General features: G+C 42.4%; 1 protein-coding gene across 1 annotated transcript; it reads left to right on the forward strand.

Annotated features, from left to right (window-relative positions):
• The first annotated feature begins 9,846 nt into the window (after window positions 1–9,846).
• Window positions 9,847–20,848, forward strand: LOC307043073 (serine/threonine-protein kinase ICK-like). The gene is made up of 14 exons (XM_079687293.1): window positions 9,847–10,032; window positions 11,733–11,986; window positions 12,080–12,134; window positions 13,273–13,394; window positions 13,485–13,564; window positions 13,658–13,790; window positions 13,876–14,047; window positions 14,515–14,682; window positions 14,769–15,149; window positions 15,752–15,960; window positions 16,124–16,266; window positions 16,659–16,775; window positions 16,875–16,982; window positions 20,063–20,848. Exons 2-14 carry the CDS (start codon window positions 11,886–11,888, stop codon window positions 20,212–20,214), a joined length of 1,941 nt encoding a protein of 646 aa, XP_079543419.1. The 5' UTR covers window positions 9,847–10,032; window positions 11,733–11,885; the 3' UTR covers window positions 20,215–20,848.
• Window positions 20,849–21,124: the final 276 nt, after the last annotated feature.

The raw sequence follows: 21,124 nt of genomic DNA on the forward strand, positions 1-21,124 counted from the left end.
CCTCCTCTGGTGTGAGAGAGAAAAAGAAAAAACGTCCTCACTACCGTGGTGTCGTTTGTGAGTGAAGGCAAGCTAGCAACAGGTGTGTCACTAGCTTGAAAAATCAAAACCTTACCTTTATTTCCGAAGAAAGAAACGGCGAGGTAGATTGCAATACTAACTGGTGTGTTAGTATTAACAGTCTTCTTGCGAAGCAGAAAAGTAGCCGGCGAGCGCCCGTCGACCGAAAGTTAGCTTTGGGTTCAGTCTGTGGACCGTTAAGCTAGCCCGGCTACTGATATGTCGAGATGTGCTCTGAAGCGAAAAGAGGTGTTTGAATGACGCTGCAACGTGGCGTTAGCTACTTATAGGGTGGGTGGATTTCCCTGACGCTGACGTCAAGATCACCAGCCAATCAGGATTGGCGTAATGACATTGATGCTTCTGTTTGCTCCACGATGAGGCGCATCCCATAGTGAGACATCGAACGGAGTGTTATGAATGAGAACACAAGTCCCGCATTGAACATCGCAGAAACTCCGTTCAAACATCAAAACGTTCAGCTCGGTCGGGAATCGATCGCTATTACTTTTCTCATTCATAACTTTCATAATTCCAGAGATACATCCCATAATACATCACATTTTTAACATTGAAGTCAATGGAGAAAATCTTCAGACTTCAACAAATCTTCATGCAATTCAACTGCTAACTGTTCATTCATACTTTCACTCAGACACCTCATTCCAACTTTAAAATGTTACACATCTTTCTGACATTATTTGTGTAAAACAACTGTTAAATCTGATTCTTACTTTTAGAGATATTAAACATTGTTCAGACCTTGTTTTAGAGGTTTTCTTCACATTTTAACATTAACTAGAGTGTGTGATGTCACAGCTAGAGTGGAGGACAGCTTGATATTCGCATTCATATATATTTTTTAAAAACTGCCATAATTCCCAAACCCTACATTCCTGAGACATAATTTATCATGACAAACGTAAGAAAACATCTCGTAGCTTGAAAAATTACAAATAATTAAGCAAAAAATAATTAAACCAAATGCTTTTTGAGGGCATGAAGTCAAAAAAACGTTCAACATTCCTCCATTAAAGCCCATTGTAATTTCAGGCTGATATTTCCTCACGGCAGCAGTCGCACACCTTTAGTTAAACTGCCAAAAAGGCCACATTATTAACCCGAAACTACACAAAGATTACACTTCAGATACTCAACTTCCTTGACATGCTTCACGTTTTCAAATTTCGCAGATATCTGTTACGGTTCTTCCACAAAACGCTCACATGTAAGAGGTTAATCTCTCATTCAGAACAATGAAGCCTTTGAAGTCTAGGCACCTCGTTATAAACTATAAATACCTGTGCAATGGAATACGATGATGTCATCACTCCAACTGACATGCTCAGAGCAGCAGACTTCAGATAGCAGTGTGCAAACAGTCCAGCCGTGAAGACATCTACAGGACAGTTTTGAGATTTCTTCAAATGCCGTTGCCATGGCAACACAATGCTCGCCTTGAAACACGGTTCTCTCATAACTTCAGTGAAAATACTCCAAACAGCCCAAAACTTCACAGGTTTGGTAACGATGCAGCCATCAACGCATCTAAGCGTAGTATGGGGTGTCATCAAATGCCGTTGCCATGGCGACGGACCACTCGCCATGAAACACGATGTGGCTGTAAGTCCCATCGACACGGTCCAATCGTCCCCCAATCTTCACTTGTATATCACCGGTCCATGCCTCAACAGCTCTACGCCAAATCTGAGATCTCACCATATGCCGTTTCCATGGAAACGCATCCCTCGCCATAAAACATGATGTCGCTATAACTCCTATGCAAATGTTCAAAAAGTGCTCAAACTTTACAAGTGTGCTAACAGTCCAGCCGTGAAGACATCTACGGGACAGTTTTGAGATTTCTTCAAATGCCGTTGCCATGGCAACACAATGCTTGCCTTGAAACACGGTTTTCTCATAACTTCAGTGAAAATACTCCAAACAGCCCAAAACTTCACAGGTTTGGTAACAATGCAGCCATCAACGCATCTAAGCGTATTATGAGGTGACATCAAATGCTGTTGCCATGGCGACAGATCATTCGCCATCAAGTTAGTTCAGAAGTTTGCGGTTTAAATATTCTGCTGCTATTCCAAGCCTTTTCACTTTCTTTTCTTCTCTCATCACACATTCAAGCCCCCAGTGTTCATGTATCATTTCAATCTAAATTATTCACTTTTTTTCTTACACATTACATTTCAAAAGTTTAGCGTCAGATTTTCAGTATAAAGCATTCCCACGAGCAATTTCTTCAGGAATTGCATTCTCTAGTCTATCATGTCATTTCTTTTAGATAAATAAGGGAAAAACACCAAACAAAATCAGCCTGAGGGGGTAATATATAATAAATACATAAAGATAAAGTCCATTGTTATAATGGGGTATTTTATTTGTAAATTACCCTTATAACCCAGCCTCATGGTGCACATGATTCTTTGCTTGGACATTTTGTTGGTTTGAGTCACGTATCTTAGGAAGATATGAACTTCATCTTGGTGAAGTTGATGCTGAATTCACTATTTAGTAGATAATCATGTGACACTTTATCTTTGCACTACGGTCTGTCTGCTGAGCCTACCTATCATATATCAATCAATCAATCAATGTTTATTTATATAGCCCAATATCACAAATGTTACATTTGTCTCAGTGGACTTCACAGTTTGTACAGAATATCAGTATGACAATACAACACCCTCTGTCCTTAGACCCTCACATCGTACAAGGAAAAACTTCCAGAGAAAACCCAGTTTAAAGGGAAAAATGGGAGAAACCTCAGGGAGAGCAACAGAGGAGGGATCCCTCTCCCAGGACGGACAGACGTGCAATAGATGCCGTGTGTAAATTGAAAAGATAATACATTTGCAACATAGGTAACATATATATATATCATGTACAGTGGGTGGGCTTTATACCCCCTCCCCCGTGTAGTACTTCTTCTCTCGTTTTTTTTTCCTACTCGCCGTGAAGTCGTTTTGCGGCCTGCCAGTAAACCCAGAGAAGAAGAAGACGAAGTGACGTCAGCGTAATCTTGCCTCAGGGAAAGTACTGCGGTGTGAATGCGATTGGCCCTAGCCCCCTGGCGGATTTAGTGCCGTGGGCACTAAAGTACGGCAAGTACTGCGGTGTGAAAGCGGCTCTAGAGTAGTAGTCCACTACTAGTAGGTAGTAGGGGTTTCACAACTACCAATATTTACTAGTCGACTAGTTTTTCAAAATAGTAGTCGACTAGTCGACTAGTCGTTACGTCATAATAGAGACACACAAAGAGAGGTTTACAACTGTATTTTCTATTGGAACTCATACAGTAACATTAAACACTGCATTTTAATTTGTGTTACATGGCTGAGTAAATAACAAACACTGGACTCACCAAAATCGACAGCAAAAAACTCTTGTTTACATAAATGCCACGTAAATCCAGTGCGCAACACTTTATTCGCTGTCCTCCACGATAACGTCCACCTTTCCATATTTTTGGTTTGAACACCAACGCATCGACATATGAGGGAAGGAGGCTTGACCGCTTTCGGGTGACAGTGTTGCCTGCCAGGGAAAAAACCCTCTCACTCGGGGTGCTTGGGGCTGGAATAGCCAGGTAGCTCCTCGAAAGCGGGGGAAGCGGTGCACGTTTTCTGCCCACCACTCCAGTGGATTATCCATTGCGGGGATATGCGGTGTCCGCTGGCAGTAATCCCGTAGCTCATCATCCGCATCACTGTTGACCCGTGTTTTCTTGCTGTTCGTTTGCCTCTGTTCAGTGCTGACGCCGGTCCGTTGCTCACTGGTGCTAGCATTACTGCTAGTGCTAGCTGTTGGCAGCGGGTTTTTCATCTTCAGATGGTTGCGCATAGCAGATGCATTTGTATTGTACTTCAGTACAGCTGTACACAACTGACACTTCACTGTGGAGTTGGTTACATCTTCGTTGAAGTTCTGCCATACATAAGAATGTCGGACGTGTTTTGTAGCATTTTTGCAGCACCTCGTTTACCTCCATTTTTTTCCACGACTAGTCGACTAGGGCCTACAGCGCCAACTAGTGGTAAAGGTAGTCGACTAGTCGACTAGTCGATTAGTTGGTGAAACCCCTAGTAGGTAGTTATCATGGTTGAGTGTGAATAAATCAGAACCTACTTTTTGCCATGGTCTCTTTGGGAGCTCACTGGACATCAATGGCTCCACAGGATTGCCACGCTCTTTGATGCATGTTTTGCAATTTCTCACCAGCTCGTTTAGTTGGCCGCTCAAGCCAGGCCACCATACCGTCTCTCTGGCCTGCTCTCTGGTCATCCCCTGATGTCCCTTGTGTAGTGCATTGAGGACAGTGTTGCGCATCGCTGTGGGAATGACTAGTCTGGAGCCCAAGAGCAGGAGTCCATTATGTACAGTAAGTACAGCTCTATCAGGCCAGTAAGCTTTAACTGGACCTGTGAGCTGGCTGCAGTCAGGCCATCCTCTCTGACAGTATGACATGACCTCCGAGCAAACACTGTCTTCCTGCAGTCGCTCTCTCAGTTGTGTCATGTATGTTGAGCTGGCGGGCATGCTATTGATGATTTCATCGACATAGATGTTTGTGTCTTCCATTAAGTCGTTGTCTGTCAGTTTTGAACTTGAGTTTTGACTGACAGGTGAGCGTGAGAGAGTGTCGGCTGTAAACAGGGCTTTGCCAGGTGTGTGTGTGTGTGATTGTGTAACTGTACCTCATGAGTCTGAGTCGAAACCGCTGGATCCTGGGAGGAAGCTCAGTTAGTGCCTGGTGACTTAGCAGGCTGACAAGTGGCTTGTGGTCAGTTTCCATGGCAAAATGTCTCCCAATTAGGAAGTCTCTAAAACGCTTGCACCCCCATGTCAATCCTAGCGCCTCCTTCTCCACCTGGGCGTACCTCTGTTCTGTCTCTCTCATAGAGCGTGATGCATACGCGACTGGTTTCCACTGCTCTCCCTCCTTCTGTAGGAGGACCGCAGCCAGTCCATAGGAAGAGGCATCCGCAGACAGTTTCAGCTCTTTGTTGGGGTCGTAAAGTGTCAGCACTGGAGGTGATGTGAGATCATTTTTCAGCTGGTCAAACGCTTTCTGTTGTGCACAGCCCCAGACCCACTGATACTTCTTTGAGAGAAGGTCTTTCAGCGGCTTGTCCTTTTCGGCTAGACCTGGAATGTATTTTCCCAGCTGGTTTAACATTCCCAGGAAACTGCGAACCTTTCCTGTGTTGGACGGCTCTCTCATGGACATGACAGCCTTTACCTTGTCTGGGTCTGGCTGCACACCGTCAGCTGACAGAATATGACCGAGGAACTTGACTTCACGTTTGCTTAGCTCACACTTCTCCATGTTTAGTGTGACCCCGGTGTCTTGGAGCTTGTTGAGGACAGTGTGTAGTCTGATGTCGTGCTGCTGTTGATCTCTCCCCCAGATGAGGACATCATCCATGTGACATACAACCCCCTGCAGCCCGTCGATAATCATTGACATGCGCCGCTGAAAATGTTCTGGGGCTGACGCTATGCCGAAGGGCAGTCTGTTAAAGTAAAAGTGCCCAAAGGGAGTTATGAACGTTGTGTACAGTGACGACTCAGGGGATAATGGGATCTGCCAAAATCCTCTGTTGGCATCTAACTTGCTGAAGATCTGGGCTCCCGCCAGAGATCCAATTGTCTGCTCAACTGAAGGCAATATGTATTTCTCTCTGCAAACTGCTTCGTTGAGGCGGGTAAGGTCGAAGCAGATGCGCACTGAGCCAGTCTTTGTAGGCACCGGAACCATTCCCGAACACCAGTCGGTCGGCTCTTCAACTCTGGAGATGACCCCAATGTCCTCCATTTTTTTGAGCTCCTCTTTCACTTTGTCGAGTAGAGGGATGGGGACCCGTCTAGGTGTGGCCAGGGAATAGGGAATAGTGTCTGGCCTGAGTTTAAAAGTGTATGGCTGCTGCATCATACCTAAACCCTGACACAACTTTGGGTAGGACTCTTCCCTCTCTGACTTCTGTATGCTGTCTGCTCTGTAGACTAGTTTAAGCTTTACACTTGCTGGTCTGCTTAACAAGGCTACGTTTAAGTAATTGACAACGTAAACATCCTCCTGTATCACCTGCTCTCCTTTGCATAGTGACTCTCTGTATCTGCCTAAAACAGATAGAAGCATGCGACCTGGGCCAAATAGTGGTCTGTCAGGCTTAGCTAAAGCTGTGTGTTGCTCTCAGCAATGGCATAGTAGGTCTGGGCTGGAATAACTGAGACATCAGTTCCTGTGTCTATCTTAAACCTGACCTTATGGTCCCTTATAGTCAAATCAGCATACCATGGGTCTAAACCTGCATCTACTGAGCCTAGGAACAAGGGAGTGTCATCATCATCATCATCATCACCATCATCATCATCATCATCATCATCATAGCAACTTTCTGTTTCTACAGCATGTACTGCTTTGGTAGATGTACATACTTTACTGTAATGACCTCTCTTTCCACATGCATGACATGCCACCTCTCTGGCTGGACACTGTGCATTTGCATGACCAGGGGACTTTCCACATCTGTAGCATGACTGGCGATCAGATGATGGCTGTGGTTTTGTTGATGGGTGCATTGGTTGATGGGGGCACTTTGGGGTGAATGGGTTTTGTCTTCTGCCTTTTGTTACTGCATCAATTTCCATTCTACCCCCTCCTCTGAGGTCTGTTTGCTGCCTTTCACTTCGGACTGTCTGGCCATATTGACTGCTTTTTCGAGCGTCAAATCCTTGTCTAACTGCATCCTCTCAGCTAGACTGGTGTCTCTCAACCCCACTACGAGCCGGTCTCTTATTAACTCGTTGCGGAGTGCTCCGTATTTGCAGTTTTCTGCTAGGGCATACAATGCAGTAATGAAAGCGTCTGCAGCCTCGTTTGGTTGCTGCACTCTCTGATTGAATCTTGCCCTCTCATATATCACGTTCTTTCTAGGCACAAAGTACGTTTCAAGTGTGGCTTTTACCGAAGTGTACTGCTGTCTCTGTGCGTAGGATAAATCATGACCCCGTAGGATGTCGTCTGCTTCATCCCCCATGCAGTAGATCAGCGTGTTCACCTGGTTAGCTTCTGTGCTAAGATGGAGGTTGCTGGTCAGTCTGAATCTCTCGAACCTGCGTATCCATCGCTCCCGGTCCTGAGGCTTTGCGAAGTCGAATGCCTCAGGTGGTTGGATGGTGAACGTAGCGCTCGGAGGAGCGTTAGCATTAGCCTGTAGCTGGGGAGGTTGTGGAGGCTGTGCAGCCGGTTGTGGAGGCTGTGCAGCCGGCGCTGCATCTCCGTCGTCGTCTAACATCTCGCCGCTTGCAGACGTTAACTTTCCACAACCCTCTTTCCAACTTCAACCTAGCTCTTTACTGCTGCCCACGTTCTGACACCATGTCGTGGTAAGCGTAAAGTAATACAGACGGTCTAGAGCATGGTGGTCACTTTATTCAGGCTTGTACTCTCCATGTCATTTCGTAGTAGCATGACCAGTCGTGTCCACATCCGGTCTCATACATCCTGTTAGCTCTATCCAGAGGCGCGGGAAGGTATTTTGAGTGGGGGTGCTGAGGTGCTGGACTCCAGTGAACACTATTACGGGCACTATAGAGCACGCACAAAAAAACTCCCCACACGCAAACACACAGTAAACCCGCGACTGTTACAATGAAGGCTCGATAATCAGCTCACGGCATATAGGCAGGGGGAAAGTGCTATTTTTTACGAGTGGGGAGCAGACCTCACCTCCTCTAGGGGGGTCCGGGGGGATGCTCCCCCAGGAAGATTTTTTTAAAATATTGAAGTTAAAAGCATCAATCTGGTGCACTTTGAGAGCAACATTAAGAGATCTATGGATACATCTCTCAACACCCAGATGAAACACAACTGTAAGCAGATGTTCTTTTTCTTTATGGATATTTTACAAATCACTCCCCTTTCAAACTGTATTCTTGTTTTACTGCCATATAGTATTTCATAACTGTTTTTCCTTTATTCTCTTATTTTTTTTATAACTATAATGATCATATGAAGGTGTGCCGCGGAAATAATCTTTTGAATAATTTTTGACCAAACCGTTTGAGACCCACTGAGATAACTTAGACTAAAGTTAACTATCTAAACACTCAGAGAGTCCTTTAGCTCACCTGAGCCTCTCAGTCTGAGAGGAGAGCTCTCCTCCAGCTTGTTGTGGAACAAACAGCTCCGTTAGTGCAGCTAGCTAACCAGATGCTAACAACACGGTCCCTGCTGCTGGCACCGGTCCCTCTCTCTCTCCCCCTCTCTCACACAACCTAAATGCGCTATTTCCGCACACACACAGAGCCGCGAGCTTGAATGACAAAAGCACACTTTTATTTCCAACTCTCTGATTGGTCTGGTGTCTTGCCTCCGTTGCATTCACTGAACACGGGAAATTACAGTCCTGCCGTCCTTTCTAGTGTCTTGATGAGGTTCACGTAAAGCACGGTTAATGTATTATATTATTGAGGTAAAATTGTCCGGGAAATTACAGTCCTGCCGTCCTTTCTAGTGTCTTGATGAGGTTCACGTAAAGCACGGTTAATGTATTATATTATTGAGGTAAAATTGTCCGGGGCTACAGAAAAAACATTCGGGGCAGGCCAAAATATTATTTGACCAACAATGTGGAATTTATTGGCTACATATTACACAGATTATGCACAGCGGGAGCAGCAATAACCGTCAAAATAATAATCCAGACAAGGGAGCTCCGCACCCCCTGCCTGCCGCTAGGGGGTGCTGCAGCGCCCTCAGCACCCCCCTTCCCGCGCCCATGGCTCTATCACAATTAAAGCATAACAGCTAACACCACATGTGCGTGCGTTCGTGTGTGTGTGTGTGTGTGTGTGTGTGTGTGTGTGTGTGTGTGTGTGTGTGTGTGTGTGTGTGTGTGTGTGTGTGTGTGTGTGTGATTAAGTGTATGGCTATGCTGCTTATAATAGTAATTTTCGTTAAAAAACAGAAGTTAATTCATCGAGTCAGAACTTTTTTATTTTATGTATTTTACCTTAACTACTTAGGATAAATATTGTACCCACTGCTGTGTGTGTCAGTATGGAGCAAAGTATATACCCTACTTTGCTTATGTACAATTTTGATATAGTTTGATGTCACATACTTTTGAGTTTTTTACACCACTACATTTCAGAGGGACATTCGAAGCATGAAAATAACCAAAACTAAAAATAAAGGATCAATATAACCCCAATATAAAAATACTGCTTGTGCACCAGAGTCGACTCCTTCACTTTTAATTTGATCAGAGAACAAGAGGGTGGTACAAGAGCGTACATTGTCGGTCACTTCCGGCTTTGCTTTGTGCCGAAAAATCTTTCGTATAAAGTGGTATTTTTGGTACACAGTTGTTTTTGTATTATTTTTCATGTTATCATGAACGATATTCATTATGCCATGTAGGTCTCCCGACTATGTTTTAGATTGTTTATGAGTCTGGGAGTCCCTGTTTTGAATTGAATGTAATATTACATAAGCTCTGCAAGGTAGGCATGGCCCGTATAAAGGCAGCGTGTGGACTAAAGTAAGCGAAACAGAAGAAAGACATGAATTGCCTTTAAATATTCAAAATATTGTTTCATAGACATTAAGGTGTTCGGACCATAGACTGTATAAAGGTTCTTACCGGTTCGGACGCTGGAGAGAAGGATGCAGTGATTTATTTCAATCCCGTGTTGTGTCTTTGTTGACGGAGCTGTGATTTGTTGAAATTACACCGCAAACAATTTTTACAGCATCGCGAGATTATGATATGTTCTGTGACGAAAGGCCCTAGATGAAATTGTATTTATGTTGTGTGTGGATGCACTGGATCTTGATGCGGTTATCTGCCTTCTTACGCTGTCAGACAGCTGATTATTCCACTAAGACAGTCGTTGAACATCGACTACAAATGATCTGCTATGTCTTGTTGTCGATTTGAAGCGAGGACGGTGAGTGCTGTCTGCTGCTTTTCGTTGTGTTTTGAATTATGAGCCCATTCAGTGCAAACAGGCCAGTTTTCTCTCCTTTAGCATTTTAATGTTGTCAGCAGCTGGGCCACCACCAGCACCACAACTCAATTAGAAGATAGCGTTACTTGCACCATGTTTGCTACCAATAACTGCACAGAGGATTCGTGAAAGCTGAGCCTAGTTACAAAATGCAACATAACGCATTAAGCCCAAATCTATAGATGAGTACAGTGGGAATTATATCGGATGTATACATATTTTTGTGCTTAAGTGCCGTTGCGTTAGCGTTCACTCTGCTTTACTAAACTAGGAAACACACACATGCTAGTTTGAACTTTTGCTGACAGAAAAATAGGTAGTATGGTAACATGTTGGGGAAGATGTAATTGACTATATCAGAAATCTATGTGAGTCAGTAAACATCATCACTGACTATAACAGCTGCTACCATTAAGTTTGATAAAGGACATTTGCACTGATATGATGATAGAATACTTAAATAATTATTGTAAAATTTGGGCAATTTTCATCCTTATTTCTTTAAAAGATGTCATAAGGTGAGACACTTGTACTTTGTACAGAATGTATTTTGTTAGTTACCAGTTAAAGTTACTCCTGACATGTACATGTTATGTTTGTTTAAGCTTTTTTTTCCTTCAAAGATTATGATGACCTTTAGGTGAAATTGCATCTTCTGTTAGACAAGCTCTATCTATCTTACTGAAAAGTCGACTCCTCAACTGGAGGTCTCAAGTTTCCACATCACCTTGTAAAGATATGAAACTTATGAATATATGAGCATTTCCCTCTTCATAAGGTGGTTTTAAAGAAACAGACAACATACAGATGTCATTATGCACATTGAAGTTCATCTAAGTGATTTCACAACAAGTAAACCACATTTCTTCAGTGGAGGGGGATTGTAGTTATATAGATTATACCTCACAGGAGTGCTGGGATCGTTGCTTAAAATCCTTTATTTAATATTCATGCAGAAAAAAACTAGGACATTCAAATTCAGAAAAACTGTGGTCCTTTAATAACCTGCCTTCTTGGTACAAGGTGGATTTCTTGATATGTATATTTTATAATGGTTTATAAAGAGTGTTAAATAAACCTTGTAACTTAGATTGAGGCGGTCCATTTCAAATGTATTTGCACCACTAAGAAATGTTATATTAGGAAATATTGCTAAATCGACGGCAAATATTTAGGCAAATACTTACAAACCAAGAATACTCTGTACAGTAATGCATAACATGAAGTTCAGGAAACATTTAGAAACAATAGGTTCATCTCAATGTCCCTGCTCGACTCCTCTCTTCTCTTCCTTCGGGACTTGACCCGGAAATCAATCAAGACACGCCATGTTGAAGGACGTCCCAATTGCTGAAATGCACACGGAGGAGTCGAGGAGAGGTGAGGGAGGAGGCTTCCAGAGGAGACGGAAGAGAGAATACACGAGAGCAGACTACGCGACAGTGTTTTCACTACTCGTGTATAAAAGCCCTGCCCCCACCTTTACAGCCTCTGCTCACTGCAGCTGATCTTACCGTTAAAGGAGGATCAGTTGGATGCATCACATGATCCTACTTTGTATAAAATGAGCAATGTACATTTTAGTTCATTTGCCTACAAAACTAACTTGTTCTTTTGTTGTCCATCCCTCACCTTCTCAGCTCGAAGGAGGCAGGTCCAGGACACCATGAGTCCTCCAGCTCTGCTCTGTTGTCACAGGAAAATCTGGCTGCATTCAGCAGCAGGAGGCAAAAGCATCTCTTCTGACCACCCAATTATTATCTTCTCCCGGATGCTGTGGCAGAAGGAGCACAATGAATAGATACACCAACATCAGACAGCTCGGGGATGGCACCTACGGCTCCGTCGTCCTCGGCCGCAGTCTGGAGTCAGGAGAGCTAGTTGCCATAAAGAGGTGAATATCCCCAACATTTTTATATTGGCATCTTTTTTCTCTCGATATACAATATGATGTAATTTTCAATAAAATGTGAAAAATACATTTCAGAATGAAAAGAAAATTCTACTCCTGGGAAGAATGCATGAACCTTCGTGAAGTCAAGGTGAGTTTATCTTTTCTACATTTTTCCACACTATTAAGGAGCAAGTGTTATGAAAAAAATCTACCCAAAAACCAACCTAGAGGAAATGCCCTCTTCTTTACTTGAATATTACATTACATTACATTTAGCTGACGCTTTTATCCAAAGCGACTTACAATAAGTGCATTCGACCAACAATATACAAACTTGAAGAAAACAGAATCATAAGTACATCAGGTTAAATCTTGTCTTATGTGGAGTTTCAGCTCCATTCTCCACATATTTGGGGTGAAATATCCCAACGCTCTGCTGTATTACTAGCTTATCTTAAAATGTATGTTTTGGAGAAGTAGAACAACAACAACAACAACAACAACAACAACAACAACAACAACTGCTGATTTTAGGTGATCTGTATACCTTCTCCCACAAAATCTGTTCTGTATTTCTCCTGAGTCTTTTATAATTAAGTACATACATTATGAACATCAAAATGTAATACCAAACATTACATTTCACAGTAGCTGTTCTGATGCAGCGACCACATGATGTTGTGTTGGTGCCCCTCCTGTTACTGTCTGTTTTGAAAATGTCAAATACTCTTTATTGTTTTTTTTCACACCATTTCATTGTGTTACTGTCTACATTTCCTCACAGCTCAAAGTCACACACCAGCTCTAAGAGTTGAAGGTGATTGTTGTGTTTTGAGCTTGGGCTCCCATCCCTCCTTTCCTAGAGCTCCACCTTAACGCAGAAAACATGTACAACACGCTGGTCCTTAGAGTCCTGCTAATTGGATCATAATCACAGCATGTCACATCAAAATCTGAGAATCCCATTGCAGCTTCTTTCCCCTTTACTTAAATGTAGCATGGTGAACCTATAGCTTCCCAGTGCATGGGAAAGGTGTATATTTCTCCACCCTGCTTTCTATTTTCCCTCTTTTAAATTGTAAGTTGAAATCCCACCTTTGCAGCATTTCTCCCCCAAACTCCATTGTGTTCTTACAACAGCCATGTTTTAACAAGAAGGGTTTGTGTCATAGTTGCAGGGCGTGCTTTTGAATGTGCTGCAGTGACCTGTGTGTTTTTTCCAGCATGGCTTTTATTTCTACTCCTTTGCATTTCTCATATTCTAACATTATCTGTTTCTCTTTCAGTCCTTAAAGAAACTCAACCATGCCAACGTGATCAAACTCAAGGAAGTCATTCGAGAAAATGATCACTTGTACTTTATATTTGAGTACATGAAGGAGAATCTATATCAGCTCATGAAAGACAGGTGTGTATATATTTTACTTGTAGCATTATTTAATCGTGAGCTTAGAGTTTTTTAACCACTGGAGTTTTCTAATTGTTCTTCTTGCTGCAGGACTCGATTGTTTCCTGAATCTGCTGTGAGAAATATAATGTTTCAGATACTACAGGGGCTTGCGTTCATTCATAAACATGGTATGTCTTATTTACGACTCTGATGCTACATTTATCCTGTGACAAATTGGACATTTTCTACAATTTGAGTAATGCAATGTTTCTTTTTTTTAGGTTTCTTTCACAGGGACATGAAACCGGAGAATCTTCTGTGCATGGGCCCGGAGCTGGTGAAAATAGCCGACTTTGGGCTTGCCCGGGAAATTAGATCTCGACCACCATACACAGACTATGTCTCCACCAGATGGTGAGTATCTCTCAGAATATATATAACGCACTGTTTAATACATTATTTACTCAAGTCTGAGTACCCTCTCTTGTTTTTCCACCAGGTACAGAGCCCCAGAGGTGCTCCTCAGATCCACATCCTACAACTCACCCATAGACCAGTGGGCTATCGGCTGCATCATGGCAGAGCTTTATACCCTCAGGCCTCTTTTTCCAGGCTCCAGTGAAGTAGACACCATATTCAAAGTGTGCCAAGTCTTGGGTACACCAAAGAAGGTAAGATCTTTTACATGTGTGCAGCAGAATTATAGAGCACTGTATTTGCCATACCCAGTACTGTTGAGTAATCCTTCTCACGGTAGAGATACACTTTTTTTTAAAGAAAGTATACATCGGCTATTCTACTGCATTTCATAAATACATTTGAGACCAGAGGCTTTCTTTTTACTTTGACTTCTCATTTTTTGTTTGCAAAAACAAAAGTTCTATGTAGTAGTAATACATCTTTTTGTACATTGACACAAACATTGTATATAAAAAGTTGACATCGTTTTAGACTACCCTACGGAATCCTCCAGATTATAATTTCCCCCATCTTGGTTTAAATCAGAGTACAACCAAGTGCAGTCATTATTCAACTACTACTATTGTAACAGTGAATACAAAAACGATTTTGTTTTGACCTTTCTTAATCACGTTACATAAATGTGGTGTGTCAAATGGCCTGTGTCTTCTCCCTCTAGAATGATTGGCCGGAGGGATTCCATTTGGCGAGTGCTATGAATTTCCGTTGGCCTCAGTGCGTTCCCAGTAATCTGAAGACTCTGATCCCAAATGCCAGCCCTGAAGCCATTCATCTGATGACAGACCTGCTCCAGTGGGATCCCAAGAAGAGACCAGCCTCTGCCCAGGTAACGTCTGACCTCCTCATAGCTTCATAGCTCAACATGCAGAATGAAAGCTGACGTTGTTTTGTTCAAACCTGGATGTCTTTCAGTCTCTCAGGTACTCGTACTTCCACGTGGGCCAGGCTCTGGGCACTCCTCAGCAGATCCTGGATCAGGGCCGGCCTCAGCCAGGCCTCGTGCCGCTGCATGTCCCTTTACAGTCACAGCAGTCTCTGCAGCAGCAACCCCTGCTGCTGAAGCCGGTGCCCCCCTCCCAGCCTCCACCCCCCAGCCAACATTGCTCCCCCTCCAGGCCCCTGCAGCAGATCCAGCCCTCCGCTGTGTCTGCGGTGGCCCAGGCGGCGGCGTACCAGCGGCACACAGAGCTGGTCCGAGTGCAGCAACAGAAGCACATCCTGAAGCAGGAGCAGAGCGGAGGAACGCCACAGAGCCATCTCCCTTACATCGTGGACAAGAGTCTCCAGAGCAAGGTGAGGCTGGAAACATAAGAGTGTGTATTTATTATATATCTGTTTCTTTTGATGGCAAACATTCCATCTTAATATCTTCAAGTGGATGAATAAATATATTAAGCCGTTGCATGGAAACATAGATTAAACCTTAGGCTAGCAATCATATAAATGTGACCTCATATACATCCCTGATAATGGCTGATTGATCTAAGGATTATATCTACTGAAAAGGGATTGGATGATATGGGATTTTGTTGTGCATCGTTATAAAAAACATAAAACAGTAAATGAATGCTGGTGAATTTCCTCTATCCAGTTAATAGTTGATATCCTTACATGAGTGAACAATAGAGCCTTATTAACTTATTTAAGATTGTATGTTTGTCTTTCACTAAGCATGTTTTATCAACAACATGTAGGTACATATGTAAATTACATTTAGAATGCTTAAGTATCATTTAAAGAGGTTGAAGCCCATTTTCACATCACCCCATGTCTACTTATTACTACATCACTTTACTTTGATGATCGTCACTTTACATTTTTTTGAATTATTATCCCTTGAAAATGAAATTGTTTAAAAATCCTCCTCATGCATATGGTTGATGCCGTTCTTTTAGCAAACGAGACAGGAGTCAGAAAAAGAACACCTACTGAGCTATCAGGTGAAGCCTAAAGGGGGGCGGCGGCGCTGGGGCCACGGCACGGGACACCACAAGGGTGAAGACTGGGACGACTATGAAGAGACGGATCTGACATCCATAAGTATTCTGGGAAAAACCAACTTCTCTGCAGAGCAGTCGAGGCAGGGGGAGGACTCACTGAGCAGGTGAGGCTATGATCTGTCATCGTGCGGTACCTTTTTATAAGAGAAAGTGGCTGTACGAATGTGCAAACTAAGACTATAAAAGAGAGCTGAAGTGTTTACATCAGTATTACTACAAGCAGGTAACACACTACCTCTCTCTCATTTAATGCCTTCTGTGTTTCAGATATGGAAACGTTTTGGATTACAGTCGACCCAATGGAAAGGAAGATGCGCCTTTAAACCTGAAGAAGAGTTCAGCCTATCAGGAGCCTTCAAGAACCGCTTCTGCCAAACAACATTACCTGAGGCAGTCAAGATATTTACCTGGTAATATATATTTAAAGACTTCCCTCAAATAAACATCAACTGTGTCAACAAGTGCTTTACACCCAACTCGTTTCAGTTAGGTTCAAAATAACTCCTTTGCTTTGGTACCATTGTACTGTTAAAGTAATGCTGATCAACCACAGAATATTGTGACATTAAATATATGATTAATGCAGGATTTTAAAAAAACTACGATTCAATTCTGATTGAGATCTGTTAAGGAAGCAATCTTAAATGAAGTCTTTACAAATGTGCACAGTATATATCACTACAAAAGAGTTGGTAACCTTAAAAAGCATAGAGGTAGATTGGAATTTGTTTGTCACTTTCTTCTTTCTATTTATAATTCTTCTTGTAAAATGTGTGTGATAATCTCTTACTGTTTTTTTCAGGTATTAGCACAAAAAAGAACGTAGCCATAAATGCCAGTAAAGACTTTGCAGGAAGCCATCTTTGGGGAAACAGCAGTATTCCATTTGGAGGGACTCTGCCGAGCAGAGGCGCTCACGGTAATGTCCCAGGACCTCCTGCACTTTACTGCATGGTAATCATTGCAACTTCACTAGGTTCTAATGAAATGATCTGCTTTTGTTTGTTGTAAATACCAGGTACCAATACAATCCCAGGGGGATACATGCCATCGTTTTACAAAAAAGACACGGGATCTGCGGGTCACAGAGGACCTCAGGGTCCTTCAGTGGAATCAACAGCATCAAGTGAGGACACATTTCATCACTTAGAGCTCTCTGCTATAGAGTGCTGCAGGAAGGAGTCCTAAAACCCATCTAAGACCCGTCTTAACAAAGGTTTACAAGTGGCGTAATAAGACTACATCGATTTTCAGGGACAATTAAACGCGATCACACCAAACTTGGGAAACTCATGTTCTCGCTAGCCTGCGATTACAGCCAGGTTATTCGTATACTCTCAAATGTTGTAACTCACAAGTTAGATCAAGCTTTGGTAAAAGAGGCGAGCTCTAAAAATCAATGAAGTTGGAAGCGTAGTAGTGATGTTGGCAGTCGTGCGATCGGGGTGTGGTTTGTTTATAGCAGGGGTTGCCAACACGTCGATCGCGAGCTACCAGTAGCTCGCGGAGGTTTTCCGAGTAGCTCACCAGAGGGCGCTAAAGTGCAGTTGACATGTTGAGACATATTTATTTATGTAGTATATTTTGAGAGTAAGAAAGATAGAGAAAAAGAGATGTAAGATGCAGTCATGAAAACTGAGGAAGGTCCGTCAAAGAAGAAATCTAAAATATACTACTTTCATGACGAGTGGGAACATGAATTTTTATTTACGAGCATCAAAGACAAGTGTGTGTGTTTAATTTGTGGCTCGAGTGTTGCGGTGGGGAAGAAGGGAAATGTCGAGCGGCACTTCACAAAACTTCACGAAAACTTTTCAAAGGAGTATCCCGCCGGCAGTTGCCTTCGCGTTGAGAAGGTACAACAATTAAAAGCTACGCTACAAAGGCAGCAGTCATTGTTCACGAAGCCCTCCAAGAAAGCTAGCCTAGCTACAGAAGCATCGTTCCGAGTCGCTCAGTATTTGGCAAAGAACAAAAAAGCTTTCACTGATGGCGGTGTTCTTAAGGGAGCGATGTCTGTTATGGCAGAGACTTTGTTCAGAGACCACAAGAGCAAGTCGGAGATAATGTCTGCCATTGACGATGTGCAACTGGGAAACAACACTGTGGCGAGGAGAGTGTCGGCGCTGTCAGTAGATGCCATGGGACAGTTGGAGCGGGACATGGTCAGGTGCAAGTGGTTCTCCATACAGTGCGACGAGTCGGTGGATGCGAGCGACACAGCTCAGCTGTCTGTGTTCATCCGGATGGTGTTTGAGGATTTTACGGCGAAAGAGGAATTTCTGACACTGCTTCCACTCAAAACAACAACAAGAGGTGTGGACGTGTATAATTCTATTAAGAATTATTTCATAAATAAAGGCGTGCAAATGGAGAAGCTTGTATCCATAACAACTGATGGAGCCCCGGCTATGAGAGGTCGCCACAACGGTTTTATCGCAAATCGTAAGTCAGATCCATATTTCCCACGTTTCCTGAGTTACCATTGCATCATTCACCAAGAAGCACTTTGTGCCAAAGTTATGGACTTCAATCACGTCATGAAACCTGTGATACAAATAATAAACTCTATCCGAGCGAAGGCAAAGCAACACAGGAGCTTCAAAGTTTTTCTTGAGGAACTGTCAGCTGAATATGGAGATCTCCTTCTCCATGCTGAGGTGAGGTGGTTGAGTAGAGGGAAAATCCTACAGCGCTTCCTCTCCTTGCTGAATGAGGTAAAGCTCTTCATGGAAGAGAGGGGGGAGGACACCTCCATCTTATCTGATGCTGGTTGGGTACTTGACCTGGCCTTTTTGACTGATCTGACAGGAAAATTAAACCAGCTTAACCTCCAGCTACAAGGCAATGGCAAAACAGTATGTGACATGATTAGTGCTGTAAAGGCCTTTAAAGCAAATCTGTGTCTATATCTCCAGCAAGTAAAGGGAAATAAATTGCATCATTTCCCCTCTGTTCAAAAAGTACTGCAGGAGAATAAAGCTGCTGCTGGCTTTCTTGACTTATCAAAGTACTGTGACTGCTTAACTAAGCTTGGGCAGGAATTTGAGGACAGGTTTCTTGACTTTAAACAGCTTGAGCCCTGTGCAAGTTTCCTTGCTAACCCATTCAACATCGTGGATGTTACTGACATGTCTGAGCAACTGGCCAGCCTTTTCAGTCTCAGTGCTTCAGAGTTGGAGCTGGAGATAATCAATCTCCAGAATGACATTCAGCTGAAAGCACATCAGATGGACAAAGATTTCTGGAAGCTATTGGACCCAGAGAAATTCAAAAACATTCAAACTGCTGCACTGAAACTGTCCTGCTTATTTGGGTCAACATATCGCTGTGAATCAGCATTCTCTGATATGAACTTTATCAAATCCAAATTCAGGACAAGACTTACTGATGAACACCTCAATGACTCAATCAGAGTGAATTTGTCAGGATACACACCCCAGTACAGTGCTCTGGTGGATGCTATGCAGTGCCAGGTGTCACATTAGCTGAGTCAGGAGAAAGACAACAATGCAGTGACAGACTGAATGTTTGAAGACATATGTTTGCTTGATGCAAGTTGAGAAAAGCACAAGCCATATTCCCCTTTTACATGTGAAACAAATTTGTGAAATGCTTGAAATAATTTAAATTATAGAGCTAGAAATGTTATTATTACAATTAGGAACTTTGCACTCTTATCTGTAAAACTGTTTACTGTAGTTATTGATGTTAAAGCAGAACTCAGTATTGCATGGTGATTATTTGTCTTTTTTTCTCTTCATGAGAAAGTCAAGTTTATTCATGTTAATGTTAATGTTTCTGCTCTTGAGTCACGAATGTGATATGTGCACTGACATCTATATAAAATAACATGAGTAGCTCTTGGCCACTTTCTTTTTTCAAAAGTAGCTCCCGGTTAGAAAAAGGTTGGAGACCCCTGGTTTATAGGTTTGAAAATGTCATTAAGATTATCTTGTTGAACAAAATAATAAGCAAGTAACCTTTCCTTGCCCAGACATATTTTCTGATTTAAAACAAAAATGGAAAAAAAATCCCTTTGGCTTTTTTGTGATGATTCCAGTTTGGCCTACAAAACATCCTCCCTGCTGCCCTTTACATTCAGCTTTCTATGTGCCAAGTTTTCAGTGCCCTGCCACCTAACATTGCCTTTTTTTTTTACATTTGTTTTTACATTTGATTTAACCTGTTTTGATGCCGTTTTAGATTATGCAACATGGCAGTCTGGCCGGAGTCCGATGAACACCTCCACCAACGTGCCGTCACCCAACAAGAGCACCCCCGGTCTGCTGCCTCGCCCACCGACACAAACCATCCACGGGCGAACGGATTGGTCTGCCAAATATGGACACCGCTAGTGCCCTCACTACAAACTCTTTCACCTCCAAAGAGTAGGCCTAGTTGTTTTATAATATAAGTCTGTACATACATCTTACACAGCAATAACCTTTAATGTTTTTCATTATGTGTACTATGAATGTTGTGAAATGTAAAAATATCTGAGATGTAAAATGTATATTTAAATGCAAGCGGCCAAAGTTTGCTCCTCAGTGTTTCATTTTGTATTTCTGTATTAAAGCTACAGAGGTCACAACTTCAGTTGTGTATCAGATGTATCATTGAATGTTCACCAACCTGTATACATAATATGCATATTATAATTGTATGGAAACTTCACTGTGACCTGTGTTTGGCTGCAACAAATTACTTTGCCTTTGTACAGTTTGGTGTGTTTTCCTTTTTCCCTGCTGTTTTTTTATGATGGTAGCCTTGTCAATCAGGTTACTATTATTTGTGCATTATATGTTTTTAATAAAATGTAATGCCTTGCTCTATTTTCAATCAAACAATGCAAATGGTTGCCACAATGTACAATTCAGTTTTATTTCTGAATTAAAATGATCCAAGACAACACGTTATACCCCCTTGGCCAAAGTGAGTGTGATTATTGAATTGCCTGTTATTGAATATGATTAAACTGTTGACTGGGAATGCATATGTCCAACTTGTGCATTTTTTCACGGTACCATGAAAGTGAATGTTTTTATTAATTAAATAAATAATGTTTTTATTTAATTCATATTTTGTACTAGATGACATATCTGGCCATTTTCCATGTCCAGCTGCTGAGCAGTATTAATCAGAAGCAGTTTACTGTTAATGCTATACTTGCATGAATGCATTGCTTCTGGTATTCTACAGTGAGCACATCATGTAATTAATTGTATCTATCCATGCTTTGGTACCTAGTGTGATTTGAAAGAAGGA

Source organism: Notothenia rossii (genome assembly GCF_949606895.1).
Source record: "Notothenia rossii genome assembly, chromosome: 6".
Classification (NCBI taxonomy): Eukaryota; Metazoa; Chordata; class Actinopteri; order Perciformes; family Nototheniidae; genus Notothenia; species Notothenia rossii.

Excerpts from the sequence above, each read along its gene's own strand:
- LOC307043073 (XM_079687293.1), top strand. The coding sequence starts at position 11,886 with ATGAATAGATACACCAACATCAGACAGCTCGGGGATGGCACCTACGGC. Across the intron at positions 14,683-14,768 it reads AGAGACCAGCCTCTGCCCAG|TCTCTCAGGTACTCGTACTT; the intron begins GTAACGTCTGAC and ends GATGTCTTTCAG. Across the intron at positions 16,983-20,062 it reads AGTGGAATCAACAGCATCAA|ATTATGCAACATGGCAGTCT; the intron begins GTGAGGACACAT and ends ATGCCGTTTTAG.